Below are 17,790 nucleotides of genomic sequence, written 5' to 3' on the forward strand. Positions count from 1 at the left end.
TGGTGTGTGTCGTGAGCTGTGTTGCAAGGAATATCTGGAGAGGTTACATTCACTACATTAAGCGCCTGGATTTCTCTTTCGGATTTCTAGAAGAATTTGTATATGATATATCCGGTCCGCAGGCAGCATGTCATATTTTTGGAATAGTGGACTGGTTCTTAGATCTGAAAAACGGCCATAGTAATTTGCATATAAGTGGATAACTCTTTTTTGTAAGGTAATCAATTTCGTGTAATTTGTTCTGGTGGTTGTACCCCAAACCAATATCTCGTAGCAAAGCTTTGAATAAATAAGTGCATTATACAGTTGTTTTTTCAGCCATAGAGAGATCAGGTGTGCAATTTTATAGATTACACCGATGTTTTTTGACAATTCACCGCAAAGGGAATTTACATGTGTATTCCATGACAATTCTTCACTGAAATGTATTCCCAGAAACTTTTGCTGTTTAACCTGTTTAATAAGATAGTTTTAAATTTTACTTGTATTCTACCCTCAATTCTTTTATTAGGCGCCCAGAATATAATTTAGGTTGTTTTAGTTGCGTTCAGCTGGAGTTTGTTGGTTGCCAACCAGTCAGAGAACAAAGTTGTATATTAATTTACACACTGCTGTAATTCTGTTGTGTTATCAGCTGTAAAGAACACATTTGTATCATCTGCATCCATTGCCAACGTTTGTGAACCTGGTAAATCTGTAATATCATCAACATAAATTAGAAATAGTAACGGTCCTAACTTTGAACCTTGTGGGACACCTTGATTTAGGGTAAGCATGTCAGATGCAGTAGTTCCCAGCTGTACGAACTGTTTTCTATTACATATATAAAGTTTTATCAAGTCATTTACAACACCTCATACTTCATATCTTTCCAATTTTTCAGTTAAGATATAGTGGTCAATCTAATGAGACGCCTTTCTCAGGTCCAAAAGCAGGCCAAGCGTTAAATTCTTCTGTTCGATGTTAGCAATTATTCGATCTTTAATATCCAGCAAAGCTTGCTCAGTTGACTTATTTTTTTAAAAACCATATTGGCATTGCGCAATAATGTTGTGTTTCGTAAAAAAAAATGTGAAAATCTTGCATAGGTAACACCTTCAAAAAATTTTGAAAATACCGTGAGAACTGAAATTGGCCTGTAGTTCGATAATTGGTCTGCACTTCCCCCTTTATAAGTTGATGTGACACGCGCTATCTTAAGCTCGTCTGGAAAAATGCCTGTGCTAAGAGACAAGTTTATAACATGCATGAGCACTGGCCCTATTTCGTGTGACACATATTTAACCGGAATAGGACTGAGACCGGCTACGCCCGCTTAAACATCATGCTTTAATGTCTTGGTAAGATCACTCACTTCATCCACACATGTCGGTTTCAAAAAAAGGGAATTTGATACACGTGCTGTGGAAAACCTGTGATCGTTTCCAATTGCAACGTGTGCAGGGTTCATACGAGCGTTAATAAAATGCGTATTCATGCAGCTAACCATTTCCGCACATTCTATTTCCAGTCCGTTTAAGCCTGTCATTTGCAGATGCGTGTTTAGATTTTTTCCTGTTATATCATTAACGGCATCCCATATTTTTCTCAGATTGCTTCGTATATTCAAGAAAAGGCGCTCATAGTAATCACACTTTGCTTTCTTTAAATCACCTTGTATTTCATTCCTAAATTTCTTGTACGTCACGAATAGGTCAGGCTGCCGTGTGCGGATGAAGGTGTGATACATAGCATCTTTCTTTTTGATGCGTTCGTACAAGTCTTTGTCGACCCAAGGTTTGCGTGCCTCTTTATGTTTCTTTCCAGAAGCTGCTGGATGAAGTGGAAAAGCCAAATCATAGCACGCGAGCACATTTCGTTGAAACAGAGCAAACGCTCTGTTTACATCTGTTTCATTATAGATTTCTTGCCAGTCTATACACTGGAGGAGACATCGGAATTGCTCTAGAGTATTTGATCTGATTATTCAGCAAAATCGCTGTTTGCAGTCATTGTTTTGTTTGTCAGGGTCTTTAGGTATAAGACAAAACACAGGTAAATGGTCACTTACCATCTGCTATTAGTACTCCCGACTTGACATCACATTCATTTAAATTCGAAATGCATATGTCTAACAATGTAGCACTATTGATTGTTACCCTTGTTGGTGAAGTTATGTAATTACTGCAGCCATAACAAGAAAACAATGTTTTGAGTTCTAGCAACCATGCGTTATCAGTGATCATCTTGACATTCACATCCCCCATAATTACACAAGTCTCTCTAGTCGATCAGGTCAGAAGCAGTAGCCTTTCCATAAAACTACAAAATGTGGCCTTGTCTCCAGTTGGGGGCCTATATACGACACTTACAATAGTTTTAGTAATAACAGAAAACTCATCAATAACAACTAACTTCAACGGCTCTTTAACATGAACTGCTACCCCTCCACCGGCTTTATTTCATCTTCTTACATGATGCGAGCTATACCCTGAAAACTGTGAAACAGGATCATTTGCAGTTAACCATGTTTCCGTGAAGAGCACAACATCAAATTTTTCGGTTTTTGATTGTATTAACTCATTAATTTCATCCAACTTATTTCTAATGCTTCTTGTATTAATATTGCCACCTGGTGTTTTGAGCCAGCGAACAGTCAGCATTGCGTGCCCAGCAAAACGGTGAAGAAGACGACGAAGTCAAAGATCCCGCGCCAGCTGGAGAACCGTCACTCAGTGCCTGGCATTTTTCGCCTCTGGCTGCTTGTACAGTTACTTACTCTTGCGTTAGTGCGTGACAATATGTATACAGGATAACGTCTTGCATCCAGAATATTCCTTGTTCAACTTTTGCATGTCATAATAAGTATCTGTCACTTGGTGATCAGATGAATGAGTAGACGCCAGATTTGTGTCATAATTTATCATTATGTAGGTCATTTTAGATAAGTCCTCAATAGTGGTGATGCGCAGAATGGGCAAGCCTTCATCTTTCCGAGCAAGCACCACGCCATTAGCAGTCCAGACGTATTTATTGCCAGTTTGTTTCCTTCCTTTTCTGTCACGCAGACGCGAGAAGTTTTTTGTTTTGTTGCGTCAAATGCTCGTTGACGTACACTGAGTTGTCTGAGGTGAAACCAAGATCTTTACAAGTTAGCTGCTTTTTTCTTGCCTTCATGCGCACACGGTTTCTTTTCATTCTTTGCACGAAGCGCACAACAATGTTTTTGACGCCAGTCTTTGTAGTTGACACCCAGTGACACGTGTCAAAATCACTTTCTGAAATGCTCTCGCCAAGCGCTACTCTAATTCTTTCTATCACTGTCATGACGTCATTTCTACCAGGCATGCCTTTAATTTCTAAATTATTGGCTCTTTGATACTGTTCTAGTTCGTTTACTCTCTGTGACAACCTTTCATTCTCCGCCTTGTAATGAACATTAAGTTTCACTAGCTTCTTGATCTCAGCCCTCAAATCAGCTATATCTTTCGTGAGGCCCTGCATTCCATTGCATGCAGTTAAACAAAAATTTACACTGTCTTTCACTTCTCTGAGTTCTGTTCTCATGGCCCGCTTGAAATTCTCTAGTTGTCGGCACAACTGTTTCACATCCATTTTGCCTGACTAGATCAGACAACAAAGCAAGTATACATCAGTATCAACACACCCTTTGTTCGGCAGCAGCGCACACGACAATCCAATAAAGCGCTCGACTCCTAAACAGTTAGCTCACCTGTGAAAGCAGACGATGGCTATTAGCGCTGTACGGACGGTGCGCTGCTGCCGAACTGTAGCCCGTGCCAGCCTTTCCTTCACCTTTTCTAGGGGCATGGTGACGCCCTTTTCTGGAAGGTGGTAGTGGTAGCCTCGATTGTCACGTGATGCACCGATTAGCCCTTGTGTTGCTCCTTCACTTCTTGCTGATATGTCGGATCATATGCAGCATGTTTCCTGCAAAAGCAGACGATGGCTATTAGCGCTGTACGGACGGTGCGCTTCTGCCGAACTATGATTCCGGAGCGCCAGCTCCATGCTGCGGACATAGCCACCTGTGCTGCAAAAGATCGCACCCTTTCCTGTGTGCTGAACTGGACATGGAAGGGCTGGCTAAGGGACTGTGTGTGCGCCGAATTTGCGCCATTCATTTCACGGCAACATGAACTGTCCACTCACAAGGGTTGCTTTCTTTCGGGTGATAAACTGGTAGTTACGGAAAAGTTACGTTTCCATATACTTGAAACCCTGCACACAGGACACCCAGGCATCGTCAAGATGAAAGCACTCACTTGCGGCTACTTGTGGTGGCTTGGAATGGACGCTGCTATTGAAGAATGGGTTCACCGCTGCCAGGCATGTCAGGAGGTGCGGCCAGAGATGTCACAGGGACCAGCCCACCATTGGTAGCCCACCCGGACACCATGGTCCCGACTGGGTGTTGATTTTGCCGGGCCGTTTCAGGGGCAGACCTTCCTGGTAGTGGTTGACTCGTATTCAAAATGGCTAGAGGTCATTCGTGTATCATCAGTAACGTTACCATGATTGGTGTCCTGTGGAGGCTATTTGTGACACATAGACTGCCGGACGCAATCGTCTCAGATAACAGAGCGCAGTTCGCGTCCCTCGAATTCAAGAGTTTTCTGAGTGTAAATCTAATCTGTGAGGTTACATCGGCACCCTTCCACCTCATCACGAATGGAGAGGCTGATAGAATGATTTTTAGAAATGGTTTTAGGCGCAAAAAGTACACGGACAACAGAATAAAAGACACGGACAGGCAAATGACCAAAAGAAGGCCTATCTCGAATTATATACGAGAACTGGGAAAAGTGACTGGCTGATTTCATGCTACAGCAGCACATAAACCCGCACACGGCCACAGGTTGGTCACCGACTGAACTTTTAATGGCCCGTCAGTTGTCAACTATACTGGAGTGGCTGCATCTGGACAGGGCTGCGATAGGTAATCCTGGCTGTCAGCACCTATGCCTACTTCACCGATGTTCCAGCCAGAAGATCTTGTCTTCACACGCAACTATAGCGAAGGCCTGTCATTGATTGCGGCACTTATCTCGAGATCCATGGGGCCGGTGTCCTAGCGGTCGTGTTACTGGATGGCTCAGTACTTTGCCACCATATGTACCAGCTTTCACATCGGATTGGCGTGGCTACCATGACACCAGAACCGGCAGCCGCAGAAGGGCAACTAGAGAGCAAGCCTGTCAAGTTCCCCACAACCAATGGGCACAGCAGTGGAACTTCCGAAGATGGTGAAGTTGTAGAGCAGCAACCTACAGAAGTTCAACTTTCAGACGGCGCCTCTGCACATCAACCAATGTTGACCGAAGACGTCGCAGAACCAGTCACTGAATCGAGGGCCGTGCTTGCGTCTTTCACAGCGAGTTTGTAATGTTCAGCGGAATTTGAGGCACTATGTTTTAGCATTAGCGGATTGTTAGTAATGGTCTGTCTAAGGGGGGAGGGGTGTTATGTTTGCATACTACAGCCGCTTGCGTGCCATAACTGTAGTTTTATGATGTCGGCAAATTTGCTTGGTTCTGACTATGATGTCACAAAAGTTAATAAAGAGCAGCCATAGCAAGTGGCTGGGCCTTCTGCTGTTGAGTCGAACTGCATGTCAATATGTCATTGCTTCTGCAATATAATAATGTTTTTTCTTCTATTTTGACATTTCTCGACTGAATAACTTTGGACTGGTGTACACCTATCGCTGCAAGTCTTGTTGCATTTACTATCTCTCTGACCGTCAGTCTACGCAACTTGTGACCGAAATATGCTGCCTTGAAAAGTTTTTGAGAGTCCCTCTGTGTTACGGTTTGGTGCTGAATCGATACAGATCTATTTGCTGAGGCCACATGACACTCGGAAAGCCGACAAACCATCTTGCTAACAAAATAAAGTGTATGGGATGGCACTGACATTATTCACAGCTGCCATCTTATCGACACACCATATGGTGCAGCCTCTTGTTCTGGACACCATTCATAGGCATGCATCGGTCTCCTCGTAGGTTCAAGCAATCCGTTACAAAACTAGCTTTGGGTTTACAAAGCAGGCGCAAACAGGCCACTTGACTTGTGCACTGACTATCCGACACAGATGTAGTGAGGCCTGTTGCGTGAACCTCCTTATTTGGTTATTGTCGACTGGTACAAAACTAGGTTGAACATGACAGGCACCAGCTATTTTTTCCATTGGAGCGAATGCTGTTGACCTGTGCTGCGCCAACAATACCTTAGCACAGAGTAGTGATGCAAAGTCACATGGTGTGTGTTGTACAGTTTGGCCTTGACGTGTTGATGTTAACCCACAGATCCCACCTGCTATAAATATCGGAAAACTCTTCTGTTTTCTTGAGGAAAGCTGGAAAACAAACCCTTTCTAAGCAGTATACAATTGCCATGCTGCACAGTATGACCTGTTATTGAAATGAAAAACCTCATTGGTCAACATAACATCACTATTTCGTTTAGACAAAGGAAAAAGCAGGTGATGTTTGCGGCATTCTATTTATGAAAACATGTTTTTCACACGTTTGTATATGAACTGACCTGTAATCAGCATACTAATTTGGTGTTCCCTTTTTTTGGATTAGACAATGCTGTACAATTTCTGGGTACCAAACACACTGGGAGCTAGCAACAATCTTGTTAAAAAGTAGACTCCTGAGCATGTGCAGTACCTGGTTTCCTTGCATAAAATTTTGTTATATTCTATTCGATATTCTAATTTTTCTTTTATGCAATTCGATATATACTATTAGGTATTTGCACAATATTTTGATCACTTCTGGGCTGTATGTGTCCATCATGAAAGTTGTTTGAAATGTGAAGGTATTCGGAGGAACCCATTGCAAACACATGTGCACAGGCATCGAAAAAGACTCAGTCGTGAGCTGACCGAAAGGTTTCTTCTGTTTACTTCATTGGTAGCTGTGCTGGGTACATATAAAGGAAGAAAATTCGGCACTTCAAAGCAGTGAAATTCATGATCTTGGATTGTAGCGCAAAGGGAACACGGACACACAGAAAGGAGCAGACAGGACGAGCGCTAACTCTCAACTAAATTTTTATTAAAACGAAGAACATATATACATATAAACCGCAGCAACCATATATATATATATATATGTTCGTTTTAATGAAAATTTAGTTGAGAGTTAGCGCTCGTCCTGTCTGCTCCTTTCTGTGTCTGTGTTCAACCTCGCGCTACAATCCAAGATCATGTTACCATACCAACTCGCCCAACTTTCTACCCTTTTGCAGTGAAATTCCACTATTGCAATCTATTGCAAACTTTTTTTAGGGGCTGGTTAATGTTCGCTAAAGGATGTCCTGCCACCATCCATGTAAAATGTTTTCATGCTCTCTAGTGTTTGTAGGGCACCTCTAAGCATCAGATAAACAAGATCAAGTGTCATAGCATCCATCAGATTATCTCACTGGATACCATAGCGTTGTGTTTTAGTACTTACAATTTCCTTGAAGGACTCCATGTGTTGCAGGCGAGAACAGAGCTTGGAGATTGGTTCTGGCTACCGGCCCTACAAGAAGCGCATTGTGCGGCCCCTCATTAAGGCCCAAGAGCGGTTTGGCAAGAAACGCTCCTACCGGCTTCCCTCGGACCCTCCCAGGTATCATGGCTCCATCCCTTCATTTTGTTCTGCCTGTTGTAATGATATTCAAGAACATTGTCTTAGTTCAGTTTGTATGCACTGTGCTTATTGTGCAGGGAGCTTTCGTCACGCTTTTTCTACTCGAAACATACACAGGCACCATGGACTGAAACATTCTGTTCATGTTTGTGGGAAAACCTTGGTAGTGTTTTTTAATCTTGCAACCTTCAAGTGGGAAAACGTCTGTCGATGAGGTCAGCGCACTTGTGTTAAACCAGATTACAGCTTTTTCAACTCCCTGGTTATGTGTCAGCAGGGGCAAGAATAAAACTAGTAAAATAAAGGTTTCGTGAGATCGTGTCACACACACTGGAAGCCATGTCAGTTTTTTCTAGTGTGCGCAACTTTATTTACTTGGACGCATCCAAAAAGTTTGAGTTGGAACTTTGGAAAAGATATGTGGCCCTTGTATTACAGGTTGTAATAGTTAATATAGATTCAATTGTATGCCTTTGTTGCATATATATGCGGTTACTCGGCGCACCACACCCTCCACTTCTCACATTTTGCAGTAGTATTGAAAGTTGGCAAGTTGGTATTTCTTGTTCCTTTTAGAGTGTAGCTCTTAGGCGCCTGTTCCTGCCACGAGCATCAGATTCTGTGGCGGCATAACCAAGCGAACAAGCAGAGTGAAAGATGAAAGAGCAAACACGGAGCGGGATAGAAAAGACACAAGCCGTCAATGGTGGAGACCAACTAGAGCGGCCCCTTCAGTGACATGCGCGCGGGAAACTAGTGTCATGCGGACCCACCCAACCACTCGATGCGCACTCGTAACTGGTCTCAGCCGGACCGCTCATTTCGTACTATCGCCTGCTCGCGTCAGCTCTCGCTCACACTTGTTTGGTTTGCTTGGTTTGGTCTCGTTCACGCTTGTTTCGATTGTCATGGTTTGCGATTGTTTTATAATCTGATTGTATGTGCGACGTGAATTGTGTAGTACGTTCTGGAAGCCACACGGCACCATCAATTACTCTAGAATATTCACCAAGTCATGTATAAAAGCTGACGCACTTGACCCGCAGATCAAATTTTCAATGATTGCCAACTCTGCTACATGTCTCTCAAATTCTTTGACTCAATATATCATGAAATGAAAACACGTATAAAGCTGCCTTCAAATTTCCGGTTAGAAAGTATCATAATCGTTGGTGATTTTTTAATCACAGGAGGTAATATTTATTAGAAAGAAATGGGAAGTACAAGTTTGGAAAACCACACTTTTCTAGTATGCTCTCAGCAAAAATTGAGTAGAATATCGGGCTTTGGGAGGTGCCGTCACACTTCGAATCGTTCGGCTTGTTGACACAATGCCACCATCTTGATACTGTAGTGCTTAGAATATACTTACTAGCATGCTGAACCATGGCCAATGGATTGAAAGGCACATGGTGCGGCCTGCCATGTACACTGAAAATGACTTCCCCCACCGAGTGGGGATGGCCTTAGAGTGAGAAGCACGGCAGCAGGCATGCCTTGAGGTCGTTCACACAGTCTGCTTTTATGAGTACCATTTGCTGGAAAATAGCTGGAGTTACTTACCCCGCCCAAGATGCGTGTTTCACCTGATGGTTGCATTTCATAGGAGAAGTAACCGAGGACCACAGCTGGTTCTGGAGCCCTCCACTGAGGTTTTTGCTGAAGTCAAAAATCTTAATTTGCTTCACTTAGGGGTGCGCATATAGCAGTTTTTCAGACTGAATCGACTATGAGTCAAATAGTGCTAGATGCGAATAGAATTGACTATAGAATATTTTTCTATTAGTTATGTGAATAACGTACAGCCTTCTTGCCAACAGTTTTCACATCCTGGCATTCACAACTATAGAAAGTTTCTGTCATTACCTGCACATTAGGAAGCATGCTTTATTAAAAGTACAGAGGAAGCAATAGGAACATCTAAGCAGATTGTTTGGAAGGTCAGGGCGTTCGAGCCTGTTTCACACGGTGTGATTTCGTCTCTCCCAAAGTGCAGTTTCAGTCAAGTGCACTGAAAATTGCAATTGTACTCATCCCCCCCCCCCCTCAACATGCAACCAACAATTTCGTTGCATGTTATGCTGATTGCAGCATTTGGTTGGATGCGAGCGCCAAAAAATGAAAGCGGAGAGGAGAAAATCCATTGGAATTGTGCCAAGAGCAGTTTCGCAGTTTGTTTTGATTATGGTGGTTGGGAAATGACTGTCGTTCAACAAATACAGAAAACTGCAACTTAGCCATGAATGGCACAATCCGGTACGTATCATCAGCACCGATATGTTAACATAAGATAAGATAAAAACTCACAGTTCAGATTCAGTTCTATGATTTCTATGCATTTGTTGACTTGCTACGCTGCAAATGAAGTAACAGTTTTTTTCACCTTGGCTTCTGGTGCTGATAGTTCATACATTTGCAAGCCTTTCTGTTATTCATACGAGCTGCGAGTTAAACCTCGATATAACGAAATTCTCGATATAACAAAGTATTTAACTTCTTATAACCTCTTGTACATAGAACACCATGTATTTAGGACCACAATTTAGCAAAGTGTATCTGTATGCAATTTGAATATAACGAAATTTCGCTTCCGCCACAAAGGCATGCGAGACAGTAAATGAGAACTTCCATGGACACAGATGGTCAAATGGTTGAGTTATAAACATCTGTTTGCAAACGCACCTCTGAAATTGCATGCAGCATGACAAGAGTGACCACCGAAGTGGAGCTGCATCATGTTCTTTATAAAGTCCAAGTGCTATAAGATCCTATCGCACCTCGTGCACTTTGTGTTTTAGGTGCAAGTGAAAGTGTGCGAGGGTGAGACAAGGAAGATGGTGGCTTCTTGAGTGCCACCTTCTCACACGAGCAAAGGGAAAGAGGGGGAGGGGAGCGAGCTCGCATTAATGCAAGCAATTGCGTGCAAGGGGCAGGGGGGATAAGTTGGCATGTGTCTCGGCCGTGGCTACGCATGGCTATAAGCACGGCTGAGCACATACGCGTCTATGCACCCTGCTTTAGAAGTAATCTAACTCATGTTCAAAGAATAGGCGTGTTCAGACGACATGGCATTATGTAAGCTGCCTTACCGCGTGTTTAGTATTGGAGGTCGCGTAATCTTGAGTTCCGGCAACTCGTTGGCGCAAGAGGCAGACGAAGCATTTGCTCCCCACTGCCGGCGCTTTTCATGATAGCGTCGTCTCAGTGCGGGCGGCGCTATCAGCTGTGGGGGCAAAGTGCATGCGAAAGCGTGGCTGGCTTCACTTAATTCATACCGCTGATGTGAAGATATCGTCGACGTGGCATGAAACTGTATCATTATTTGCCGGCTCCTAAATTCATCAAAATAAATTGTTTTCTAATTCAAATTTGCTTTTTTTCTACTGCCCGGTAATTCGAAAAATTCTGCGGCCCCTTTCTATGTAAGAAAAATCAATCGGTGACTGTACTTATTTGCATGAAAGGTTGAATTTCAATACAACAAAATTTATATATAACGAAGCAAATTGCCGATTTTACCTACTTCATTATACCGAGGTTTAACTGTACTACGAAGTGTCCCTCACTAAAAGAATGGCATTCGGATGTCGCGATTTTCTCGTTTGTTGTGTTCTATGGTGCTTGTGATATACCGTATTTACTCGCATAATGATAGGACTTTCTTGTCAAAAAAATTGAAGCAAATTCAGGGGTGCGATCATTACGCTGGTTAAATTTCTCGCGAAAGGAATTTTTTTTTTTTTTCATCCCACGTTTGCTGCGGGATGACAACCGGTCAAGAGGCGGCTGCCGCTGCACAATTGCACTATAATAGTGAGGGACACTAAAACAAAAATGGCTGCCGGCGGAGCAAGCCGAACGTGCTGAACACGATATTTTTTCTTCTTTGAGCGCATTACGCGAATTGAAACAGTTCCTTCCGTATCAGTAATGAGTAATATCGTTAATATTGGCAAGTTTGCGACCATAACATAGCTATGTTCACTTTGAGGGGACAGAAACAGAGATGGGCGCGTTTAGCTGCCAGTGACATAGAAACACATGGCGGGCATGCTGCGGAAACTGCGGAATTTGTCTTCACTACCATCCTAATATGTCACGTTTCCGCTAACGGTGGGCGAATATCTTAGCTGTGTCACAAGCATCGGCGTATGAATAGGGTACACTTCTAACGTATCAGTGTAAATGTGGCCACTTGTGATTTGTTGCGCGCCCACGAATGCACACGAGAAGAATTGAAAGGCGTCTTTTTTGTCGTTGTTGTTGGCCAAAACCATTATGCCTACAAGTAATAAAGCAAGTTTGGTAATAAGCAAGTTTGGTTATAGCTTTTTTTTTTCATGGAAGCGCAGAAAGTGATGGAAGGAATGAAATGGGGCATCTGCTTAAGAATGTTTGGTGCGTGCAGACCACTTGGTATGTCTTCCAGAGTCATTCGCCTAGCATTTGACAGCATTTGACAAATGGTAAGCACGATCATCATTAGCTAGACTAGCTAGCACGACATATCGCTGCGACAAGTTTGGGGTGTGAGCATTACATGGGAAAGAAAAAAAATCAAATTTTGACGACAAAATTCAGGGGTGTGATCATTATGCGAGTGCGATCATTATGCGAGTAAATACGGTAAAAAAAAAAGCTGCATTTGAAGCATGGTATTGTTATGTCGGTGTGACCACCAAGAATGCCATGCCGAGCATGTTGGGCACGCCGGGACAGCAGCCTGATGAGAGATGCAGACACACACAGGGACCAAGGCTGAGTTTATTGAAGCGTGGCACCTTAAATAGGCGCAGCGTCGCTATCACAGCGCCCCCCGAGGGCGAGTAAGTTTCGGTCTCGAAACCGAAACCCTGATATAACATCATCCCCCTCTCTTTGAAAACAATTTTTGGGAGAAGCAATGTCATACATTATACAATAGTAATTGTAAGAAGGCATATTGAACAGAAGGCAGGGAAAGCATCATTATACATCTGTTAATGGTATACATTACTTTGGCATCCTTTCCCAACTCTCTCTCCTTCCTGAAGAACAAAAAGTAGCAAAATAGAGCACTTAATTTTTTTTACAATTAAAAACACATAACAAAAAATGAACATGGAACACAATGTACCACGCAGCAGCCAACAAAATTTGAAACAGAACAGCGCGGTTTTGATGGGGACAAGCAGGGAGGAACGACACGGACGAGCGCTGCCGTGTCGTGTCGAACAGCGCTCGTCCGTGTCATTTCTCCCCCCTTGTCCCCGTCAAAACTGTGCTGTTCTGTTTCAAATATAGCTTACCAACTTGCCCAAACGTCCGTTTTAATGAGCCAACAAAACACCAGGTATGTTACAGAAATGCAAGTAATAAAATATGAACACATGAAATAACAGTTCTGCAGAAGCCCGCAAGGTGGATGTCTAGCAATTGCTATGAACTGGTGGATGTCTGATTTTCCCTTTATTATGAACACATGAAATGATCATGAAATACAATCTTGAAGGTAGCTTGGTTTTTGGTGCCGCCTTTTCCAAGGCAATTGCGGTGCATGAAGCTGCATTTCATCCATAGGTGCCAGTAATAGCTCTGAAGTTGCTTTTGAGCTTTGCTGCTCCGCTAAGCACTCACCAGGCGAACCTGGCCCACTGAAGCACCCGTCAGACGACTCTGAAGGCGAAGAACAAGGTCCAAAAGAATCCGAAGATTCACTGACGTGCTCCTCAGGCACAGCTGGGAGCGAAGACTTATGAAGGACTGCATGTGAGCACAAAGGCTCGGAGACATGAGCGTTAGGTGTTTCAGAGAAAGCATGGGGACTGGGCACATCAGTCATTCGTTTTGAAGGTGCCTGCATTGAACCACTGGGTTCAGTTACACACGCCTGTCAGGCAAAGCAAGGAGTTCATTTTGGCTGGGTACCACAGCTGGACGTTGAACTGTACCTGAACAGAATCCTCAGATCCTGTGAAACGCTCAGCAGTCGATGCTGCAAGCGATGCAGTATAACTGGGCACGTCAGTCAGCATAAGTAATGGTGCCTGACTCTTTTGCCTTTCGGCCGAACATGTAATACTCATTCGAGCAACTTTACAAGCTTTATAAGAATGCACTCACGAATGAGAAGAACTGCACTGAAATGAGGAATTCACTGAAGGCATATCTGAAGTAACTGCATCTGACTGTTTTGCAACAGAATTGATGAGACGGTTATATGCCATAGCATATAACGAACGGGTGGATGTCTGATTTTCCCTTTATTAATGCCATAGCATGCGTGTGATTATAGAAAAACCTGGTAGGAATGCACTCAACATGCAAACTGACCCGTGATGTACAGTTAACCTTAGTTTTCCATGGAGCTTGCCGTCGTGACGCTTTAACTGGGATGGACTGTTCCAGCACTCTACACTGGTTCACTCTCGCTGATGGTGAAGTCGTACTGCCGTTGGCGTGGGGTGCACTGTCAAAGTCCACTGCGCCGTATAATTGGAAAAGGACACAGCACAAAAAAGACGACACGAGAGAGCGACACGCACACAGCGCTGACTTACAACAGTTTATTCATGAAGCAGTGAAAGAATAAATACATAGGGTTTTACCATGCGCAATATGTGAATGATCAGCAATAAAACCTGGAATGTGATTTGCAATGCTGATAATGATAGCCACGTACATACAGAGCACATGAAATACTTGCTATTCATTCACTGTGGTTGCTCAGTGGCTATGGTGTTAGGCTGCTGAGCAAGAGGTCGCAGGATTGAATCCCAGCCATGAGATTCGATCCCAGCGGCCGAGCCCCGGCGGCCTCATTTCGATGGGGGCGAAATGCGAAAACGCCCGTGTAGTTAGATTTAGGTGCACGTTAAAGAACACCAGGTGGTCTAAATTTCCGGAGACCTCCACTACGGCGTGCCTCATAATCAGAAAGTGGTTTTGGCACGTTGTGGGGACCCCTTTTGGACCGCTGTCTCCTGTTCACGCATGACAAGACCATTCGCCCGCGCGATCGCTGGGGACACTCAGTTCCAAGCCTTATTTTGGATAGCGTACATTCCCCGCGGCCGCTGGCGCTGGCGCGACGCACAGCCTGCTGCATGCGCACGCGGCTCACGTTACGCCGTGCGCCGCGCGTAGGAACAGTACCGGAGGAGCGGGCCCCTCTCGCCCTCTCTTAGGCTTCTCTCTCATTCAGCATCGGAGGTGCGCTGGCGCTTTCGCCCGACAGATTGACTTTCGGTGCTCTTGGCTGTCAGATGTGTGGACCCACTTGGTCCCGTGACCCTCTGAGCAAGGCGGCCCCCTTCTGTGTGGCAAACCTGCTCGGAAGAGCCATCGTGGCGGAGCAGACTTCCCGGGAGCTTTCACCCGTAGTCTGCAACTGTACTGTGCGCGCATTTTGTACATAACAGGGAATAAATCCCCATTCGTTGGTGCCACGGCTGGAGCCGTCTCTACGCTTTGCCGCTGAGTCAGCGAATCTGCCGCGGCGCCCCTTTGAGTGCGCTGCAGAGTGGGGACGAGCTATGTGTCTGCTTAGACCTTAGCTAGCCGGGTCCGGGCACGTTAGCCCGAAGCCCCACATATCTGGCACCCAACATGGGGCCATCATGGTGTCGGAGCAGGCCCCTTTGCGGCTCCCGTCGCAGCCTTGAGTCCTTGGTTGCGGACCTTCTGTCGTTTGAGGCAGCAGTCAATTGTGTAAGCTTCCAGGGATGCTCTTAGTGGCAACCCCATGCTATCAGATGCCAAGTGCGACCCCCTAGGGACGCCCATTGGTCAGTTCGTTCGCCCAGCGGCACCCTACGGTCCAAGTAGCGTGAGCCCTTTAACTGCTCAGCTGCTTCGGCATTCTGCCGAGCAGGAGCCATCCCGCTCTGCCGGCAACTGCGATCCGCTATCCGGCCTCAGTTGGCCTGGAGAGCAACCTTTTTGCTGCACTGTCGGCCGGCCTCCCATAGGCCCGCACAACGTTTCTCCACCGTTCGCCGGTCCCTTAGGGCCACGAGCAGGCACATCCTGGCAGGCACCCTGTGAGCCTCGCCCGGCCCAATCGCCGCTGCACAATGCAGCCACGCAGTTGCTGTCGTCGCTGATGGAAATGGCGCAATCTCAGGCTAGTGTCAGTCCTCCCATGGTCGACCCTAGTCCCCCTAGGCCTGCCCTGCCGAGCAACTTAAAGGTACATATTCCGACGTACAGCGGTTACTCAGACCTCATGAGCGCTATGGAATACCTGGAGTCTCTATGCCAATACCAGAAAGCGATGAAACTGGAAGACAGCATGATTATAGGCACCGTACTGCCCGGATCGCTGACCACCCAAGCTGCGCAGTGGTACCGCCTAGTCAGACAGCGGGCTCGTAGCATGGAGGAGTTTAGGACGCTGTTCAGCCATGAGTTCCTCCCTCCTGACTATGAGCAACGCATGCGGCACGAGTCAGAGCTTTGAACCCAACACAGGGATGAATCTCTGCTCGAGTACGTGAGAGCCATGCAGCGGCTTTATCTCTTAGCAGAGCACTTGCTGTCGAACTCTGAGAAGGTGGAGTGGGTGATTCAGCAAGCCCATCCAATCTTCGTCGCTTACCTTCGAAACGGCCGGTTCCACAACCTGGACGATTTGGCCACTGAAGCGAAGCGTATTCAGGGTGACATTCTGGCTGCGCAGGCCTACCGCCCGCCGCCGCTAGCATCATTGTCCCTTGAACCCTGGTGCGCTTGGAATGGCGGCAATGTACCGCCCGCACCTTTTTGTCAAACCGATGTAACGGCATCCCTCGTTGGAGAAACGAAGCGAGGCGCGTGGGAGCTTTCTGACCATGCTCTTGACCCGTACTCATACGCCAGGCAGGCGCGCACTGTCGCCCAGCCCGGTGGTGGAAACTGATACCAATGCCCACGCGGCGCAACAGAAACCACCACCGCCGCGCAGTGCGCCGCAAGCAGCTCGGCCCGCAGGCAGCGTCGTCTGCTACGAGTGCAATGAGACGGGCCACATTGCCCGGGAGTGCGCAAACCACCGTGCTGCCGAAGGGCACGATCGCCCAACAGGAAACGGCATGCGCCACCAGTGACTCTGCCTTCACCGGCGGTGCCTGAAACAAGGGGTTCCTTAGCCCCGATGGCGTGTAGGGTCGGAATCGATGAGCCGTCGCCAGCCCCATTCCTTGCGCTCACTATCGCTGGTCAAACATTTGCAGCGCTACTGGACAGCGGTGCCACAGCCTCGCTGTTCGGGGAGGAAGTTTTGGCTCACTTATGCCAGCACTCAGTCCGGCTGCGAGCCTGCAACACCGCCTTCCATCTAGTGAGCGGTGCCGCTACCTCGTTTGGCTCGGCGAGATTGGTTGTGCGCTGGGGAGGAGCATGAACGCCATCACAGGTTCATGTACTTCGCTGGTCTGTCCGTTCCCGTGATAGTAGGCCGAGACTTTCTGGCTCGCACTGGGATCGTGATAGACATTGCTAACGAAGGATACAGGGAGGGCCCTTGTGCGCCCCTGAAACCTTTTGCGCATTTCCCTGTCGCTTCGGTGGCACCTAGAGCCCCGGGCGCGGCACTACGGCAGGAGGAGGGGTGGGTCCCATTGACCCCCCAGACTCCGGCTGTCACAAAACCCGCTGTACGCGGCCCCTCGTCGGCCAGCGAAGCGGGCAGAGCTCGTTGCGAGACTCATTCTTCCGAGCCGAGCGCAACGCTAGCGGATAGGATTTCACGTAATCCTACTATTGCAACGCGCGGCGATACGAACTGCTCGCTGCCGCCTTTGCCTGGCAGTTTGTCGGAACATGAGAAGGCATGCCTGTCATCGCTGCTGAACCAATTTCACACGATGTTTACAGATCGGCCAGGACGCACCACTCTTGTGCGACACCGGATCGACACAGGCGACGCGCTACCGTGGAAATGCAATCCTAGGCCCGTAAGTGTGCCCAAAGGAAAGCTATCGACTTCGCAATAGACGAAATGATCGAGACTGGCGTAATCCGCCGATTTAATAGTCCGTGGGGTTCTCCGGTAATGCTGGTCCCGAAAAAAGACGGCTCCTCTCGTCTTTGCGTGGACTACCGCCCACTCAATGAAGTCACTCGGAAGGATGCTTACCCTATGCCGAGCATTGACTCAATTGTGGCGAGCCTAGGTGATG

At 46.3% G+C, this 17,790-nt stretch overlaps 1 protein-coding gene across 2 annotated transcripts in view; it reads left to right on the forward strand.

The window, feature by feature from the left end:
* Positions 1-17,790, forward strand: part of LOC142566014 (mitogen-activated protein kinase kinase kinase 13-like) — a 673,242-nt gene that overhangs the window by 382,935 nt on the left and 272,517 nt on the right. For both annotated transcript variants that reach the window (XM_075676704.1, XM_075676705.1), the window contains one exon: positions 7,502-7,630. In XM_075676704.1, coding sequence (XP_075532819.1) covers positions 7,502-7,630 — 129 coding nt within the window. The remainder of the gene's footprint in view (positions 1-7,501; positions 7,631-17,790) is intronic.

The sequence above is a fragment of the Dermacentor variabilis genome, unplaced genomic scaffold, assembly GCF_050947875.1.
Source record: "Dermacentor variabilis isolate Ectoservices unplaced genomic scaffold, ASM5094787v1 scaffold_12, whole genome shotgun sequence".
Lineage (NCBI taxonomy): Eukaryota > Metazoa > Arthropoda > Arachnida > Ixodida > Ixodidae > Dermacentor > Dermacentor variabilis.